The following is a 19,400-nucleotide window of genomic DNA, read 5'->3' as shown; positions in this document are numbered from 1 at the left end:
CTTTCTTTCTTTCTTTCTTTCTTTCTTTCTTTCTTTCTTTCTTATGTATGCAATATTCTGTCTGTGTGTATGCCTGATGTTCAGAAGAGGGCACCAGACCCCATTACAGATGGTTGTGAGCCACCATGTGGTTGCTGGGAATTGAACTCAGGACCTTTGGAAGAGCGGGCAATGCTCTTAACCTCTGAGCCATCTCTCCAGCCCCAAGGATGGAGTTCTAAATGGGACAAGTTGACCCTTGATCACAGCGGAGGTAGGTGGAGCTGGCACTGACACAAGGCCAGCACTTCCGGCTTGCAGGTTAGGGCTGGTCCCTACCACACGTCCAAGATAACTTCCAGGTCTGTCTGAAAGCCTTGGAACCCGACTATACCTATCCGGACCGCTCTGAAGGTGCTCAGAATTATTTTTTAACGTTCAAACCCTAGGAATAAATAACTTCATACTTTTCTTATAGTCTAAAAATATGGGCTTGAGAGATGGCTCTGAGGTTAAGGGCACTGGCTACTCTTCCAGAGGTCCCAAGTTCAATTCCCAGCAGCCACATGGTGGCACACAGCCATCTGTAATGGGATCTGGTGCCCTCTTCTAATGAGTATGAAGACAGAACATTCATATACATAAAAAAACCCAAACCTTGTAGAGATAAATGAATGAGTAACTATCTGAAACTTAGGATTAGTCTTTTGAGCTGAACTCACAGTTTACTATACTTAGAATATTTAGATCACTGACTAATATAGTACGGTGAAATTTATTACCATAGCTTTTCATGATGAAAGAATATGCTTCTTTCTTTTCACGTAATTCAGGAATCAACTCTAACAGAGTCTTCAGAACCGGTGCCTGGGAAGGTAAACATAGGTGACAAACTCAGCAGAGCTTTACAGTGCACTAATCTAACAGCATCAAGACAATCACAGCACAGTCAACCACTCAGTGGGCCTGTGGATCTCGGCATTTGATGTTAATCCAACAAATCACAGCCAGATAAAAAATCATAATTTTTTCAATAATTAATGGCATTTCATTTATATTTGAATGCTTTTAAAAATAGACTTAAATAATAAAAGCATTAAACACTGCTTCTTTTATCAACTGTCAACTTATCAAAAAGTTGTAAGATCACAAGGGTAAGAAAGATAAAAGTTGTATTTGTGGTTTTGCTTTTTTCTGTGTAGCCCTGGAATTCGCTTTGTAGACCAGGCTGGTCTCAAACTCAGAGATATCCTCCTTTCTCTGCCTCCCAGAGCTGGGATTAATGGTGTGCGCCACCACTGCCACCTGGCAACAGTTGTAGTTTAACATCATGGTTTTTTTCATTTCTTTTCTTTTTTAAAGTCAAGATAAAATGTGAAGATTCAAAACTTCGCATTGTCCCGTTTGGCTCGTGAAAAACCCATCTGTAGGACTTCCCTGGACTGTCACTGTTGGGAGGGTGACTGCAGAGGCAGATCCTCTCACTGCAGAGAGACAGAACCTCCTCCACCGTGTGACTGGGAAATTGGCCATGGATTTCGTGTACTTACAACCACCCTCACTTTCCCAGAGGGAAATCCAGCTTAACTAACTGCAGACTGCCAACAGCTCTGTGGCCAGCACTTAAAATCCTACCTCCTCTCTTATACCAATGTAGTCAGACCAGATCTAGACCCACATCTCTCCTGAACTCCTTCCTGTCCCATCTCCTGAGGCAGGATGAGGTTGGAGTCAGCACTGGGCACACACAAAGCAGCTTCTACCATTGAACTAACTATACTGCAGCACAGCAAAAAAAAAAAAAGGGGGGGGGGCCAGAAACAAACAAACAAAAAACCATAAGACCTAGTTCTTAAACACACACAGACACACACAAATGCAATCAGGACTGCGTGTGCACACACCTCCCAATTTTAAAACGAAGCCAAATAAACAGATGTGTCTTTCATTTCTGGCATTTTCAGGTAAGGCGCATGAACAGCAGTGTCTCTCAGACCCGCTGGGGACAAAGCAGAGTACAGTACCTTTTTTGGTTTCTGAGCACTCCTGAGACAGAACACCAACAAAATTGAGCTTTGCTCGGCAATGGCACCGCATCTCTAGGAAATAAAACATCATTCAGTCAATGAAGGTTTTAAATAAGCAGATCAAAGTGGATATTCCCAAAGTGGATATTCCCAATTAAGGGAGTTCCCAACACCACAGCACTGTGTCGTCAGCAGCCGGCTGGCCAGGTTTCCGGCACGGAGGGACCAGGTGGGAGCCGTCAGAGTGTGGCTCTTTGCATCCAAGGATGAAGTTTGTGTAAAAAGGAAAGGGAAAAATTAAAACAATGCTTCAACAACCATAGAACAAGGCTTAGAACTGCAAAGAAAGAGGAAAAAAGAAACACGATTCCTCTCCAATTATTCTGCCAAGCATTCACAAGTGAGCTAGGGATCATAAGGTTAATTCTACATTTAATAAGGTGTCAGGGAGATAACTGCTCATTTCTTTATAAAAATTAAAATGTACAAAGCACGTTCTCTTTAAAGTATAATTACCTACACTTATGCACACAAAAGGACCGATTTCAATCTCTCCATTTTATAAAAGGCTTTCATTGCAATAGACAGCCAGTGCTTGAGAAAGAGACAAAAGTTAAACTAAAAAAAAAAGTTTATGTGACAGACCAGATAAATCAAGTGTCTATCCAATCTCAGATGCTTTAGTCAAATCAAATATGGCAAGACAATATTTTAGTTTATACTCGTTGCAGATGTCATCCTCTAAGTTTCTAAAAGCACACTGTTCATTCAGAGCCTTAAACACTGTCAGTGCTAAGACGGATAGTATAAAAAGAACTTTTGCCGACTCGCGGAACATTTACATTATAAACTCATGTTTTCGACATCTGGGAATCAAGTGTTCCTCATGAAAGCGGGAAAGAACAACACTTTACTGTTTGGCAAGCAGGTAAAGGATGGGGCTGCTGTGGGATCAGCACTCAGCCATCAAGAGCTCCCAGGCAAGCCTCACAGCTAGAGGCAGCTCTGAGTGCAGCCAGGCTGCTGGTAATTCTGCTCCTGTGGAAGGCACGGAGATGATGCCTCAGAACAAGCTGGGAAAGGGAGCAAGCGTCTCTTCTGGAGAATAATTGAGGAGAAAACACCATCGCACATGTGCTAGGGAACGGCGTTTCCAGCCCTCGCTGGGCAGCTGAATGCACAGGAAGACAAATCCTAAGAGAACATTCAGTGGAGATTTTGATACTCCTTTCATAAATTTCCTGCAAAGAGGAGAAGTAAAGGAACACACCAAGAAAGCAGAAGCAGGGTGCATTTTTATGTACTGGTAGATGTTTGGACATGTCTTTGAAAAGTGGCTCGGGCTGTGCTGTCACGCTAGATGAACTTGGATCCAACATGGAGCTCAAGGCAAGGGGAACAGCGTCATCGTCCATATCTCCTACTTAAGATATCTCACAGCTGGTAGGAATGTAAGTGAATATAACACTATTTACTACCAGAAACTGGTTCCAGGCCTCAATTTGACACAGGGAGTCTACACAAACACAGTCGCAGGCGGGATCACCGTGACTGTTTGACTGCCACCTGCTGGGAAGGGGCTCCCCAGCGGTGCCTGTTTGTGTACACTGCCAGCAGCAGCTTGATCACCCACCGCTCCGGCGCACTTGCCGCAGCTTTATATTTATAGCTGTTAAAACGGCATGAATGCAGTTGTCTCCTTTTCCTCAAGATTGCTAATTTAACCGAGCGTGCGGGCCACAGAGACCTGCATTTGTCATTTAATGTGTCTGTGACACGTAAGTGAATAGAAAGCAAATCCAACTCTTAATAAACCTTGAATAAGGTACTGAGAATGTTTGAGTATTCAAGTGAGAAGCTGTACATTGAAAGCAAACATTTTCTACTTCTTGTTTGCAAACTGTGTTGCCATGGTGATGCACAGTATTTAGAGTGTTAAAGAAATTAGGAAATCAAAGGAATTGTTGCTTTGCATTACCTGTCTTCACTGAAACATTTGTCTCCTTTCCCCACCCTATGCCGATCTTAATGACAGGATACTTCAGTTCTACCTGTGCCCACAGTCTTGCCATGCAATCTTGCTTTACACTGAATTCCAGCATTCTAGCGGGAGTGCCCTTCCTCACACTCCTGTCTAGTCATTCTGTTTACTTCTCAGAAGCCACAGGCTCCGATGAGTCATTACCTCTAGGAGAGCTCTGGCCTCATCCACCTTGCCGGAATCCACAAGATGCAGGAAGAGATCTGTGACGGGCTTGTAAAGTGCAAACTGATTGGCCAACCTCTCAGACATGATGCTTACTGCAAGGGAAAGAGGCAAGGAGAAGCTTTCATTGAAACAGGGCCGTGACGCACCCCCCAAAGCAAAGGAATGGCTTCTATGTGCTTAACCAACAGCAACTCACACTTCTCCAGCGCTGGCTCCATCTGCTCTTCTAGTACTTTTCTGAATAAATACGACAAGTCGAAATACTGGGGCTCTATGGTTGGTTTCTCTGAAGTAAGCATGTGTTCAATATTTTCTATGGCAACATCTATGTTATTACTGTAAAAGAAAAAATTATAATGAAATATTTGCATCTACAAAAATTGCAGCCAGTTTTAGTTAGAAGCCAATCTATGTGAGTACTCATGCAAATACTCCAGAAAAAAGAACTATATTTACAAGCAACCAGGTTCCTAACAGTGATCTTTCTAAAGCATATCATCTAACATAACAAAAGCAACCAGAGTGGCTCACACTATGGGGCACTTGTTTCAAAACAGTGTTTGAGAAACGAGACCAAACTAGATTTATCTCGAATATTTAATTTGATTTTGCAGTTCATTGGATATCAGATGCTATTATTTTGTCATTATAAACCACAATGATCACTAGTGTGTGCAGCAAAGACAATGCATAACATTTGGAGAATAAAAAAATAAAAAGATCATACAGTCAAAAAGCTATCTTCATGGTTAACAGTCGGAGATGCCTTTGCGTCCGGGACCATACTTTAGGGGAAATCCGTACTAGAACCCTCAGAAAAGTGCACCTTTACTATGGGAGAAAGAGAAAAACTCTGCATCTTCCTGGACAAAGTAGGAAAAAATATGCTAATAACTGTCATTTTGATAAGGTGACCGATGGTGACTGGAGAGATGGCTCAGAGGAATAGAGCACTGGCTGCTCTTCCAGAGGTCCTGAGTTCAATTCCCAGCAACCACATGGTGGCTCACAACCATCTGTAATAAGATCTGATGTCCTCTTCTGTACTGCAGGATACATGAAGGAAGAAACCTATATATATAATAAATAAAAATCTTTAAAAAAAAATAAGGTGACCGATGGCTGGTGGTGTGGGTTATAATGCGATGCCAGAAATCAATTTCATGTTGAAATTATTACATCAAAATAAGGACTCTGAGTATCTGTTAGATCTTTCTTATGAGTTTCGGTAAAAAAAATTATTTTAAAGCGAGTAAAAACATGTTTTCCATTTCATAAAAAATGTAACTATAAAATAAAATGTTCATCTAGCTCTCACACAGATCTAGTTTTAAAACGTCACATTTTCTTATTAAAAAGGTTTGAAACTCTATTTTAGGAAGTATTTTATTTTACCTATATATGGCTGTTTGCCTGCATATTTGTAAGGGCAGAGAAGGTATCAGATCCACATGGCTGTGGATGCTGGGAACTGAATTCAGGTCCTCTGGAAGAGCTATAAGCATTTTTAACCATGAAAAGTACTTTTAAAGGTTAAAACCAAAACATTTTTGCAAAAAGAAATAAGTATAAACAAAAAAACCCTTGCCAAATAGCATTTTAATATATCCATATATCCTATTAACGACTCTCCCCTTCCCCCCACAAAAAAGCCTGGCAGGGGTGGCATATACCTTTAACCCCAGCACTTGGGAGGCAGAGACATCTGGATCTAGTTCAAAGCCAACCTGGTCTACAGAGCGAGTTCTAGGACAGACTCCAAAACTACACAGGAAAACCTTGTCTCAAAAAACCAGACAGAGAGGGGGAGATAGATTTCCTCAAAAACGTCGAGTATCAATTCTAGAATTATTCTTAGGATTTTTCTCTGAGGTTTCACTACATAGCCCAGATTGTCGTCAAACTCAATGGATCTTCCTGCCTCAGCCTCCTGAGTTCTGGGACCTTGGGCCTGAATCATGTTCAATCTTCTAACAATGTAATGTATATAAAGCACTAGTGAGATCAGAGAAAGTCAAGTCTGTCTGTCTTTCTGCAATGATGCTACTCAAGTCTGATGCCTTCTCTGCTTGTGGACATCATAGACTGGGGGTGAGAAAGATGGAGCGCTTCAACTACAACTCGGGCTCTAATGTTTGCTAACCAGAGTCTCTGTTATAAAGCTTCCCACCCCCGCCCTGGCAATGTGGTGTTTGTTTGTTTCTCTGTGTAACCCTGGCTGTCCTAGAACTCCCTCTGTAGAACAGGCTTTTCTTTAATTCAGAGATCCACCTGCCTCTCTCCCCCAAGTGCTAGGATTAAAAATATGTGTGACCACCGCTTGGCAGAAATGTGTATTTTTAATAAGTTTGTAAGTCCTGTTTCACTATGCTAGTAGTGTGTTGAGACGCTAAAGAACTGCTGATTAGAAAGTGAAATCACTTTCGTTTTTGTAAATGAATTATTTTTGATAACAAGAGGCATACACACTTGCGCGTAACATACATTTTATATATAGGAGTTAGCAACTGTGGAGTAGATTTTATGAATGGTAAATGTTTAGTAAGATTTAATTAAAGATAAAATACATTTTAACATATAAATAGTTTTAATAGTAAATTATCAACATAATTAGGATTGCAAATTTCCAAATGGTATAAAGAACAACAAAAACATTTGAAGGTTGCTATCTGAGACAATCCTTAGTCAAGAAAGCTTGAGAATACTCACTTCTTCATCTGAGCCAAAGCAATGTTATTGATGAAAACCATACTTGAGAGGCCGATTGCATCCAGTCCATTTACCATACTCTGAATGGCCTCTATGCTCTCCACGTCACCCTTCAAGGCAAAGGCCTGGATGAGGCGGGTGACGGCGAGTGTAGAAGGGATCTGCTCCAGATCCAGGGCTGCTTTTAGAGTCGTGAGAGCCGCTAAAATGGAGAGCAGAGAACTAAGCTTTTCTTAAATGACCCATGCTGATTTTAACCAGTTTTTAAACAAGAGAGCATCAAATGGCTAAATACAAAAATGAACAATTTATCCTTTATTACAAAATATTAATACTTCATGAAAAATCTTTATTAAAACAATGCATCTAACGTTAAAGCATGAGAGAGGAACAAAAGTTCATGTCAAAGAGAAGGAAATGCTGTTGACAGTGTGAGTCCCATTCAGGGTACTATTTTGTGACTACTCAAGGAAGGTGACAAGCTCTGAAAAGCATAAATAAGGAAGAACTTCTTAAACTAAAGAAAGCACCCCCTAAAAGAAAAAACAAAGAGCAAAAGATAAGTAACTTCTACTCTCATTGGTAATTTCCTAGATTTTACTAATTCAAAGAGCACATAATTAACGAAAACTTTTAACATCTCCTATTCTTTCTAGAAAATGGTCCCAACTGGATGGAATCACACAACCCTCCTGAGCTGGAGCCGCCACTCATCCACGTTAGAAGACTGACTTCACACAATCAGGCTCTGTGCAGATATCTGCTGCATTCAGTTCTTAAGGCTACAGTCAAGGGGCTGCTTTGTGAAACGCTCACAATTACAAGCACTTGCTTATGCATAAATATGGAATGCCTTTCTAAGTTAGACTCACATGCAAGCGTGGTGAAATCCTGGTATTAAATAAGGAGGTAGATGGGAGGGGCTGCACCAGTACTTAGCATAACAATCACCTTTACCACCACCAAAAAAAACTTCCAGGCTTCGTAGCAATTAAAGCACTGTAACCTAGACAAAGCTAAGGCTCTCCAGGCAGCTTCCAGAATGAGAGCAGCTTATCTTTACATGGGAAGGGGAAGGGTAGTAATTAAACAGTCTATTAAAAACAATACAGTAAGAGACACGATCAATTTAGTCTTCTTTACTGAATAAACTATTATAATTTCAAATTTACACATGATCCAGACCATTGACTGTCAAGTACAGAAAAAATAGTTTAAAAAGCAGTTAAGAGGTTACAAATATGTAACATACCAGAAAAAAAGGCTGTATATATTTAAAAAATAAGATTCACAGAAAATCCGCTTAGTCGCATCTTGCTAAGGGTGGTCACATGTAGACAATGATGCTCTAGGACACTCGGTATCTAAGCACACTGCTAGGGAAGAGCTAAGTGCTAGCGAGTAAAGGTAACAGAAAGGAGACGTATTTTTTTTTATACTATAATGCAGGTGTGGGATTAAAAGCCATCCTCCAAGAACCCTCCCTAACCAACCTTATAGTTAAAGTCACGGTGTTAGATGCCAACCTAAGCCCCCACTTCATTCCAGGTGTTGGACCTATGGGTACAGGAAAGTGTGTGTGTGTGTGTGTGTGGGGGTGTTTTCTGTCTATCCAAGGGGAATATAAGAGCTTATGATCTAAACCATGCCACAGAATTTGCCATCTGTGCCAGAAACGACCTAAGGAACACCAAGATCAATAACCCCATCCACACTCTTCTCCAAGTCTTCTCTGACTGTCACTCATCCAACATTTCTCTCAACTGTTCTCTAGCAATACATAGCAGTTATTAATAGTTTACAAAAATATTACTTTGTAAATTACTAGTAAGATTTATTTGGCTACTTTATTGCCATAGATAAGTTTGCTTAAAATAAAGTTTGATTAAAATAAAGAGAGGGGAAAAGACCCAAAAGGCTACAGAGCAAGTGTGGACGGGAACAGGGTCCAAACCGTTCCCGCCTTGTTCGTGCAGCACTGTGCCTTCACCAGATGCCAGTCTGGTGGGGCTCGGGCAGCGAGGGCTGGGTGGAAGTGGAAGGAGGGGCCAGTGGGCTCATGGAACCTCCATGTGTGCGAATACCTGAGAACAGATAAGACACCACACCAAATATGTCCTTGTGGCTTTCATGGAGCACCTAGTAAGCTGGGAATCAGAAAAAAAAGCCTTGGGGCATATTCCCTGCAAACTGAACTCATGAAGTTTATAAGTCTTGTTCTTTATGTCTACAGAAACATTAGCTATTTAAAATTTTTACAAGGAGCAGATTTTAGCCCCCTCTTTGTTTCTCTGAGGCAGCCTAACTCTGCAGTCCAGTATCTTGGCAGTCCATGCTGGCTTCAAGCCTGAACACTCTTCCTGCCTCGGCCCCTCAAGTGCTAGGATTACAGTGTGCATGGGCATACCCACTTAACATGTTCAATTTCATAAAATCTACACGAAAAATAAACCTCACAAAATCATTTCTATTGAAAATAAAAACCTTTAAAAAAAGCAAGCCTTATTGCAGGTCCCAATTACAGCTCCAGGCTGCCTAAGACCGTCGGCGTGCGCAGAGCGCCGCAGAACTCTACTCCGGGAAGGGAGAACAGTCGCGTAGGTATTCAGCCACTGTCAGCTGGGAAGGTACTGTAAGCAACAGTGGGACTGAGCAATTACCAGGCTTCCTCTCAAGAGATGGAAAATTATTTTATGAACTGCAAACAGGAAGCATCATTCCAGCAGCCTGGGGAAGAAACAAGTACCATAGGGAAGAGCTGGGGAGCTTAACCTCTAACCTCTATGTCTCCTGTGTGAGGTTCCTTGCGACAGTGTTACTATGCTGACTAAAATTCAAATGTGAACCTTAACGGAAAGGCTCCTTTTCCTAACTTCAAGAGTCAGCGCTGTCCCCTTCAGAGCTAATCTCCCTTCTCCACAGAAGCTCCCAATCCCAATCCTCCTCAAAGTAACCTCCACACCTTCCTAGTGTGCCCTTCTTTCCACACTCATTTAAGAACTCTCGCCTCCAAACAAACATTGCATTGTACTGCTGTTGGTATTATAAACTATTAAAAAAAGTATTGGATTAGGTTTTAAAAAAATCAATATTACAATCATTTGGTGCACAATCCCACACACTTTAACACTCAATTTAACTCATTTGCTATCTCATATACAACCAACACAACACGCAAGAAATAACTGCTGGGAATTGTCTCAGACCTCCAAAGTATGTTAATTTCCAAAGCAAAATGACTTGTGCGGTGAATTTTAACGCACTTGAAAGCCTGTACTTTCTCTCGTTCTGGAACACAAATTTTGCATGTCTGAAGAGCTGTGATTCATCTTAAGAAAACCCATCTTGTGTTAAATGGAATGGAAACTGGACTAAGTGGTCAAATGACAAGTACATTCATATTCAAGCTGTATTATAAATGCATGTACAGTAATTTACGTCTCTCAGCTTCCACAAAAGGCTCTTGATAAGCAGGTAATTTGCTAAATGGACTCCTTTATCCAAGTATTCGAAGGGCGTTACAAGAAAAATCTGCAGAGGCATTAATGTGACGTAAAGGTCAAGCATTGTGACATACCTTTCAAATAATCCCGCCTAACTTGCGTTATGATGAGGGCGCTGTTGGCAGCATCGTTCAGTGTGAAGCCCTTGATGTGGGTCTCAGCGCTAAAAGAAGCAGACATTTAGAAAGGAATTACTGACATGCTTCTGATACGATAATAAATGGTTGAGCACCAAGGTGAAATTATAAAAACTACTGTTCGTATGTTAAAAATATTGCTGCAAAATATCGACCTGGAGACAGCTTTTGTGTTATCCTGTCAATGGTTATAGAAGGATAATTTTTTTTTGCATTCTGACAGATGACAAAGTTGGAAATGAGCAACAAAAGAAACAAAGTACAAGATTTTTTTAAACAATCGGCTCAGACTCTCGAGTGCTGACATATTAGGTGACTAAAATAACCCGTGCCCTGCACTGTGCGCTGGAGCCAAGCGCGGTGCTTTTTCCTCTCTCTCTAATTACAAAATGTAAAACTAGTCTTCCAGCAACAAAAATGAACATTTTATTTTCAGTACTGAGTACTTTAAATATAAACTAAAGCATATTACTAACCAATGCTATATCATTTGGTTGATTAATTTTCAAATTTCTGTCATCTAGATACAGTTTTAAAAGCTTTTAAACAGAGCATAGAACCAAAACCATTATTACAGTAAAATTTAAAACTCCACAAAACCAGACTAAACAACAAACTTCCTAACTTTTAAAATTCAAGAGTAAAAACAGCTTTACTTAGCACCAAATCCCAAGGATTAACTAAAACTAAACAGAAATAAACAAACTAACAGAACCGTAAAATCTAACTGGAAGTAGCTTGTTTGCTGCGCTATTTGGATGTCACTCGTGATGAAATTTTAGCTTCCTTAATGCCTCAGAGTTGAGCTCACGATTAGGAAACAGTCACGGGTCATGAGCTGCAAGAGCAATCGCTGCCGTTTGCCTGGTTGGCTCAGCAGTGACCTTGTCAATTCTCCATGGTTTGCTAATACAAACTTAAAAAAACCCTGAGCACAGTATAAGAGAAGCGGGACCACTATTCTTATCCACCCAAGAAAATCAGCTAAAGACACCGTGTGTGCCCATCCTTACTACCTGCTCAAAGGACTTGGCTTTCCCAAATAAAAACCCTACCTCTCACACCAGTGCTAGGATATCCTATTCACTTAAGAATATTATTTATAGCCAGGCAGTGGCACACGCCTTTGTTCCTGGCAGGAGGAATAAAGATCCTTCTGTCTCTTGATTCCAAAGACAGGAGGATCTATGTTCCAGGCCAGCCTGATCTACAGACTGAGTTCCAGGACAGTCAGAGCTACACAGAGAAATCTTGTATTGAAACAAAAACAAAACAATAAACAAAACAACCAAACAAAAAACCAGCCTGGCATGAACTCAAGACTTTAATCCTAGCGCTCAGGAGGCAGAGGCAGGTAGATCTTTATGAGGTCACGATTAGCCTGGTCTATAAAGAGGGAATCAGATCAGCAAGGAAGGGCATTGCAGTGAGTGAGAGTAATTGTTAAAAACCAAATCAAACCACCAACAAAACCCCAAAATAATAACAAGAGAAAAACATCTAGAGATAATAAATCTTGTCTCTTAACTGACAACAATAAGCAATGAGCCTTTTGAAAACACATAACATCATTTAATACTCTTCAATACCAACGAAAGTAGAGATTAATATCAGAAGGAACAAAGTTCCCTTTATCTGTTGTATAGCAGTAGAAAAGGACCAACCACAGGAAAATGTATTCTGATCTAGCAAAGAGAGAAAAAGCACAAAGTTACTCACAGAAACCTCTGCAGTGGGATCATTCAGACAACATAATGGGATCATTCAGACAACATTAAGAAATTTAATTCTGGATCCTAATCTTTAGTTTAGCTGCCTTCTCTTATCTATGCTTTTCAATGGTGTTAGCTGCGTTGCCGGAAATATGTAATTAATTATATTTCATTTTACACATTTAAGCAGTCACATTAAGGCTGGTGGCTACTGGAGTGGGCTCCATACAAATTCAGACTTTTTTTTTGAACTGTCAAAATAAAGAAAAAAGGGTATGCATCGTACAGCTCATCACAGCTGCAAATACTAATCTTTCTCAGCTAAAGAGAGTATTTCATGGAAAATTCCCTATTTTCAGAGCAATGAACAGACGAATGCTTCCAATTTATGCCACTGAGAGTGACAAAAACTGGCCAAGCCAGTGAGAACAGTGAGAGATTCAGTAGCATTTCTAGGCAGACAGACACAGGACGCCAGTCAAGGCAAGAGGAAACCAGCACTGTTCTTACAGGTAAAGCAGGGCGGCTGTTAAATGAGTCTAGGCCTCCCAAGTAAACCATTTCTTAGGTTCTACTTGGGGTCTAAGTATTTGTTCCCAGAGACTCAGAATCGCTTAAGATAGCACTCTGGACGGAGAGTAAGCATAGCCAGTATGGTGGTTACCATAATAAAATCAAGAGACCTGCACACAACAACCATTGTTTTGTTTTTTTTTAAGTCACTTTTATACTTATTTGATTGTATAATTGTCTACGTGCGTGTATGATGGCAGTCAAAGGACAACTTGCTGGAGTCAGTTGTCAGCCTTTACCTGCTGAGCCTTCTTGCTGGCCCAACCACTTTGATACAGAGCTGGGGGTGAAGAGACAGCCAGGAAACAAATGCAAAGAACACGACATACTTCCAGTAACACAATTAACCAGAGAATTCAAATAGTTCCAGTGCAGGGGTTGTCCTGGAACTCTCTCTGTAGACCAAGCTGGTCCTGAACTCATAAAAATCCACTAGCTTCCACCTCCTAATCGCTGGATTTAAAGGCATGCACCATCATCTGGCTATTTTCAAGAAAGGCACCCAAGAAAGGTTTAACCCGGGCCACAATTCTACATAATGATAAACATTTTATTAGTCCAAGGCTGTGTAAACAAATCCTCTGTTGAAGGATTTGGATCTTGGATTCTCTTGGGCCCACATAGCTACACGGGGATAGCAGCTACAGACTAATCCTTGTAGGCTATCACAGCTGAAATATAAGTGCTCTGACATTCACAAAGTGTGGGGTCTAAAACACTCAACTTGAAAATAGAGAGCAGAATGGAGATTGCCAGGCATGGGAGGAGCAACTATGAATACCTGCAAGGCGGGTGCATTCTAGAGTCTACACGGCAGGGCCTACAAGCTACTACTAAGAGGGCAGATCACCAGTCTAATTACACAGACTCAGAAAACCCAACAATGATATGACGATGAGGATAAAGAAGGTGGGAGGAGCTCCAGATGCTGATGGATATGTTTACGGCCTTGATGCCGGTGGTAGTTTCATTGGTATATACTTATCCCCAAAGTTAATGAGATGTATACATTAAATATGTATATCTTTTAATACGTCAATCATATTGTGAAAAGGTTTCATAAAAACCTAGAGGGAAAAAAGAATATAAGCCTGTATTTTACAGGTTGTGGGTGAAAGAAGAATAAAAGAGCTATTCTTCTAACCATTCAGGCCAACTCCCTCTAAAATCAAGACCTACAGTAGAACTACAGGAATGTCTTATAGGAACCACACCCGAGCATACATCAATGGAAATCAATATTCCACAAAGTGATCTTTACTACTTGAAGTGCTTTGGTATTTTCCAGTCTATTTCATTGAAAACTGTTCATTCTGCCCCACTAAATAGTGGCAACTGCAGTTTGGAACTCTGCCAGGTCAGTAGCCTTCGAGAGGCACACGCAGCATTGAACACTCTAGGAGAAAGGGTGTCACCACCATTAAGGATATGCTAACAAAATGTTTTGTTTTAGTTTTCTTTTTTAAAAGTTTAAGTTTTCAACACAATATCCTGCTGTTTTCTATGCCCTATTCTTTCCAAATTACTCATTTCAGAACACCTTTGGTTATTATAAGATGCAGTTCCATAATGACTTTCTGTACCTTAGACAGTGCTTACAACCAACAGGGCACACTGCAAAAAATGCTTTAAGCCACGAATTGAGGTGTAGATAAGGTCTAGAGGTAGATTATTCAATCCACAACTGAATAAATGCACAAGACAGATGGAGCACATAAACAGGTGAGCAGTCCGACAGCACACACACGGCCTGGAGTGGTGGCAAACATGCCACCTGTCCCAGTACTCGAGGAGCAGAAGGGCTGCTCCAAGTGAAGCCAGCATGGAGAACAGCGAGACCCTGCTTCACACAAAAACCCACAACATTAACTAAGTAACCTTTGATGTTATTTCTATGGGCAGTCGAGACGTTTAAACCAGTATTTCTTTCAAGTGAAGGGTTTCGACAAATGAACCCATACTTACAAGTCTTTCACTTGCATGGCTTGTGTAAAATCATCCTTCTTCAGCAGCAAGCCTATCAGAGTGCTGTAAGTTTCACTGCTGAATACAATGTTTTGCTTTTGGGCTTTGAGGAAAATACTATATGCATCTAAAAGAGTGAAAAAAAATTTAAAGAGAGAGCAAAAACACAAGAAACAAAAAACCCCCAAAACATATATCCCCCACTGTTACCGATTCTTAGAAATAGGCATTGACGTCGCCACCACTCTTCAAAATTGTTAAGACGAAGGCAATGCAGGAAGTGCTACTCCACTGACAACAGTGGGATCCGAAGGGTGTCTTTTCCAAATTATTTTTCATACTTGCCTTGGGTCAGTAAACTATATTCTTGCGAATAAAAATGAAAACCAGCTCTTCTGACTTCAAAAGATGATAGCAGTTTCAAAATAAATCGCAAAATATGTGTTAAAAGTCCAAATAAACCAGAGGTATAATTTAGATTGAGGGGCGCAAAAGATTCATTTTCAAGCTATCTTTAATCTATAAGTGGGTGGTTACAATGGTTCATATTTCAACACAATAGCATTAAAGTGAATATAGCCTATAATTCTAAAATTAGAAGATCAAATTATTTGGCTACGACAGGACTTATACAAAAACATACAATTTTCAAATATACAGATATCTAACAAGTAAACTAGGCAACATTTGTTTGACTGATTAACAGTTTTATTTCACTTGTTCACAATAACTGTCAGTGAATGAAAAGATGTTACCAAAAGAGAAGTATCTACACTTTTCAGTCACTCACTTTTCTGAAATAAAATTGCTTGGCTCTAAAGAGCCAACTGAAACTATAATCCACTCGTGTGTATAAACACATCACAACAGAGATCAGTGAAGCCGATTCCCCACAGACGGCCCTCTAAGGAACATAAAACTGCCGGAAAGGAACGCAATGCATTTAGATGGATACAGACATGATGTTAAGGACCATAAGAACAGGCAAAAATAGTTGAGATTGTATGTACAAGTTAGGGGAATTAGTATTATCCCCTCACTAAAACTCACGTGGCAATGCCCAAATTTTATTTAAACCTGGAAATTAAATTGGGAGGGACAAAAAAGGTCTGAGAATATTTATATTAGTGGGGGTCTTAGTGAAGGAGATTAGGTTTGTGTGAATCAAAGCCATAGTCATGCAAATTAATCAGGTTTTAAATAAGCTTCCCAAAACACAATCCTTTTTAGTGATTATATCACCAAGTGCCTTCTATCAGATTTTTGTTACTGCCTACTGAATCAGGCATTAGCAAAAGGTAGAAAAGCACAGACACTCAACAAGGAAGTTAATGATTATACTAACAGATACCCCGACTACTCAGTGTAGTTTACTATCTGAAACGGTAGGAAAGGAAATCTTTCCCCCTATCCTTCCACATACACACATACTTTAATCATGTTCAGCTCCAATCTTCCTTTCTTATGCCTCTCATATTCTCACCTAATCAATTTTTCCCAACAAGCCCCCACCCTACTTTCATGCCTTTGCCATCACTTGGAGTGTGACCCACTGCATTTAACTGGGAATGGTGGGACCAGCACAGCCTGTTATCTACTTGAGCAAGAGCTACTTTCCTGTGCTGACACAACTGAGGAATGACTCATGTCCCCTAGCAACCACTAACTGCCTAGATCCTCTGGGAGATATGGGGTCTCATGAGTCTTGTCCCCTAGTAAGTCACCTCTTAAATGCCACTACCAATCCACCACAAACTTTAAGACAAAGCTTAATAAAATACAGTAAAATTTACCAAAAATAAGTCATTTAAAATCATGACACACAAGAATGAAACCACAAAAGAATCTGCTACTCAATACGCAATGCACCTGTTTTGTTTAAAGGGGACTGCATAGTTAGGATGGAATGTTGCTACTGTCCTTTTAGTTCCCATTGTTTGTTGTTAAATGAGGGCTAAGTACTATCTGAATATTCAAAATTAATAAAAACAAAACTAGCAAACGTGATTAGCTGTATTCCGATACCACTGAAGTTGAGTTTGCTATTACTTGTAAACTGTTTATGTAAGCACTTCCATGTAACAAACCCTTTAACCACAACTATCCAACAGGTGCTACTATAAGCACTGAATTTTCTTTTAATATATCATTTATTTCTATTTTATTTTCACTGGTGTTCTGCCTGCATGTATAAGGGTATAAGAAGCCCTGGAACTGGAGTTACAGACAAGTGTGAGCTGGGAATAGAGCAGCCAGTGCTCTTAACCACCAAGTCATTTCTCCAGCCCTAGCATCATGTTGACTATTTCAATCTTGAGACATACAAAATCTGTATAAAACTCTGAATTACAGGCTAAAACAAATAGCGGAATGACTGTACAATATTTAATCACTTAGTTAAATGTTTTCATTTAAATAAAAACAACCTTTAAAAAGATAATATATGAGTTAGGCATGATGGTGCATAGCTGTAATCCTAGCATTTGCTCTAAGCTAAGAGTGGAGGCTCATCAGCCGGAAGCCTGCCTGAGCTAGAGTGAGACCCCATCTCAAAAAGAAATTCCAATCAGCCAAGAGTATCATCATTAGCTCAGCCTCTCATACGCCCACAATCTATACCTAACAATTATCCTTAACATCTGGCCCTTGTTCTTGTTTTCATCTTTAAATACTTTATACAACCTCAAAATGACACTGGCTTATAAATTATATTATCATAACTAATAAATTACTATCACCTGTATTATGCTGATAATTAAAATTTCCCCAAATGTGCAATATTTCTGCTAATCTAAACACAATGTGAGTGTGTGCCCTTGTCTGCAGCTGTCTCTCTGTCCAACAGCACCTCGTATGCGAGACTCAGCCCGCACGTTGCTAGCGATCAGAAACAAGACCCTGTGGGTATTTACCTTTGTTCTTTCTCAGTCTGCAGGCACTCAACAACATCTTCTCAGTTTCTACCGCTGGGGGTGATGAAGAGCTCAGGGAAGGTCTGTCATCTCCAAACCACAACTTTAAAACAAAATTACTCAGTTCAACACACAGTTAAATCCAGCGACCTGTGCACTATGAAACTAAATGAGTTTCATAGAAATATATGGCAACAAAAACCTGTTGGGCTTATGCTAAAGACAATTACCTCAGGAACATCGAAGGGAACCTCCTGGTTGCTGGTTTTCAGGATCTCTGCTAACAGCTGCAATGTCCTCTCACGAGGGATAATATTTTCTTCTTGCATTTTATTCCAGACGCCATCAGCTCGTTGCCAGTCACCATTTATTTCTGTAGAATTTTGATTAATCGAAAAACAATGATTAAGCTAAGCAGAACTTATAGGTTTAGGAAATTCTTACTTTATTCCAAATGGTGTTGTCAGGGAGAGGAAATATTAGTGACTGTAGCCTAGAGGTGAGGAGACTTTTCTGTGTTATCTTTCTAATTATGAGCCACAGAAATACTTTCTCTGCCAAAACAAACAAACAAACAAACAGAAACTAAACAAAAACAAAATTAGTGACAAACCACCCCAGGCTTTTATCCAAAGCTTTGAAAACCATGTTGATAAAGTTTGTTTTTAAAGTAAATGGAAAATTGCTCAATGTAAAATCAAAATCATAAGCAAGTTTGCAGCGATAAACACGTGTGCACTGCCTTGTGAACACCTCTGGCTCTGGAATGACTGGGAGTTCTCTGATGCATGACTTTTTCTTCCAAGGTGACAAATGTCCAGGGCTTTGACTTGAGTGAGGAAACAAGACTGTCTACATCTCACCTGAGGCTGAAGGACCTCTGCCTGAGTGTTTTACATTTTTATGGCAGGGGATAACACTCTGACTAAGTCTTAGGGTGGTAGATGCCTTTGCACCAATACGCTAACACTTCTGTTGTGATACTCAGTCTTCACAAGTAACAACAACTGTCCTGCTTCACATGTCCCTCTGCTTGAATTTGCGAATGTGTCTATGAGGAGCATCAGGGAGACAAGCTTGAGCACAACCATCTTAGAAAACACAACTGTTTCCACTTCTTACACTAGAGGGAAACTATCGTCACTAAAATGAGTGAAGACATTCCCCTAGGCTGTTTCTCCAAATCCTGACCTCAAAAAAGAAAAACTAAGTGTTTTAACAAGTAGTGACTGCTAGGAACACAAACTTTGACACACTCAATTAGAAATCAGCAATAAAGAAAACAAAAGGTCAGCAGCACTATCTATAGTCATACAAAGGTTGCAACCCCTGTTCTTAAGTAGTGGAAATCAACCTAAAGTTCAGAGTGATTCTATACATACTTGTTTATAAAGTCAATCTAACATAAACCTTATATTTACAATTAGTTTTTAAAGCAATATTCTTATAATTATACCTTCCCTTTATTGAAATCTCCTGTAATGTAAAACCTAAGTATTATAAATATTTAAAAACATAAAAGTTGAATTTAAAAAAAAAACCCAAGCCCAAGAACCTTTACTGTGTGTGAGGAACACACGGAGCAGTTCTTATAGGGCAAGAGTTGACCAACAGAATGGAGGCTTTTAGGGCAAGGTTTAACAGTAGCAGTATCATAAAATACAACCCAAAATT

At 40.0% G+C, this 19,400-nt stretch overlaps 1 protein-coding gene across 1 annotated transcript in view; it reads right to left on the bottom strand.

Moving 5' to 3' along the window:
• The window catches only part of Lrpprc (leucine rich pentatricopeptide repeat containing), an 82,639-nt gene that overhangs the window by 1,607 nt on the left and 61,632 nt on the right, over positions 1 to 19,400 (bottom strand). Inside the window, exons 28-36 of the mRNA XM_050146001.1 lie at positions 17,957 to 18,099; positions 17,727 to 17,829; positions 14,815 to 14,941; positions 10,502 to 10,590; positions 6,925 to 7,126; positions 4,412 to 4,551; positions 4,192 to 4,307; positions 2,004 to 2,078; positions 762 to 846 (exon numbers count right to left, since the gene is read on the bottom strand). Coding sequence (XP_050001958.1) covers positions 762 to 846; positions 2,004 to 2,078; positions 4,192 to 4,307; positions 4,412 to 4,551; positions 6,925 to 7,126; positions 10,502 to 10,590; positions 14,815 to 14,941; positions 17,727 to 17,829; positions 17,957 to 18,099 — 1,080 coding nt within the window. The remainder of the gene's footprint in view (positions 1 to 761; positions 847 to 2,003; positions 2,079 to 4,191; positions 4,308 to 4,411; positions 4,552 to 6,924; positions 7,127 to 10,501; positions 10,591 to 14,814; positions 14,942 to 17,726; positions 17,830 to 17,956; positions 18,100 to 19,400) is intronic.

This window comes from Alexandromys fortis, unplaced genomic scaffold (assembly GCF_014885135.2).
Source record: "Alexandromys fortis isolate MF-2015 unplaced genomic scaffold, M_Fortis_MF-2015_v1.1 scaffold_42, whole genome shotgun sequence".
NCBI lineage: Eukaryota > Metazoa > Chordata > Mammalia > Rodentia > Cricetidae > Alexandromys > Alexandromys fortis.
The sequence above is the reverse complement of the archived record's forward strand: the minus strand, read 5'-3'. Positions and strand labels throughout refer to the sequence as shown.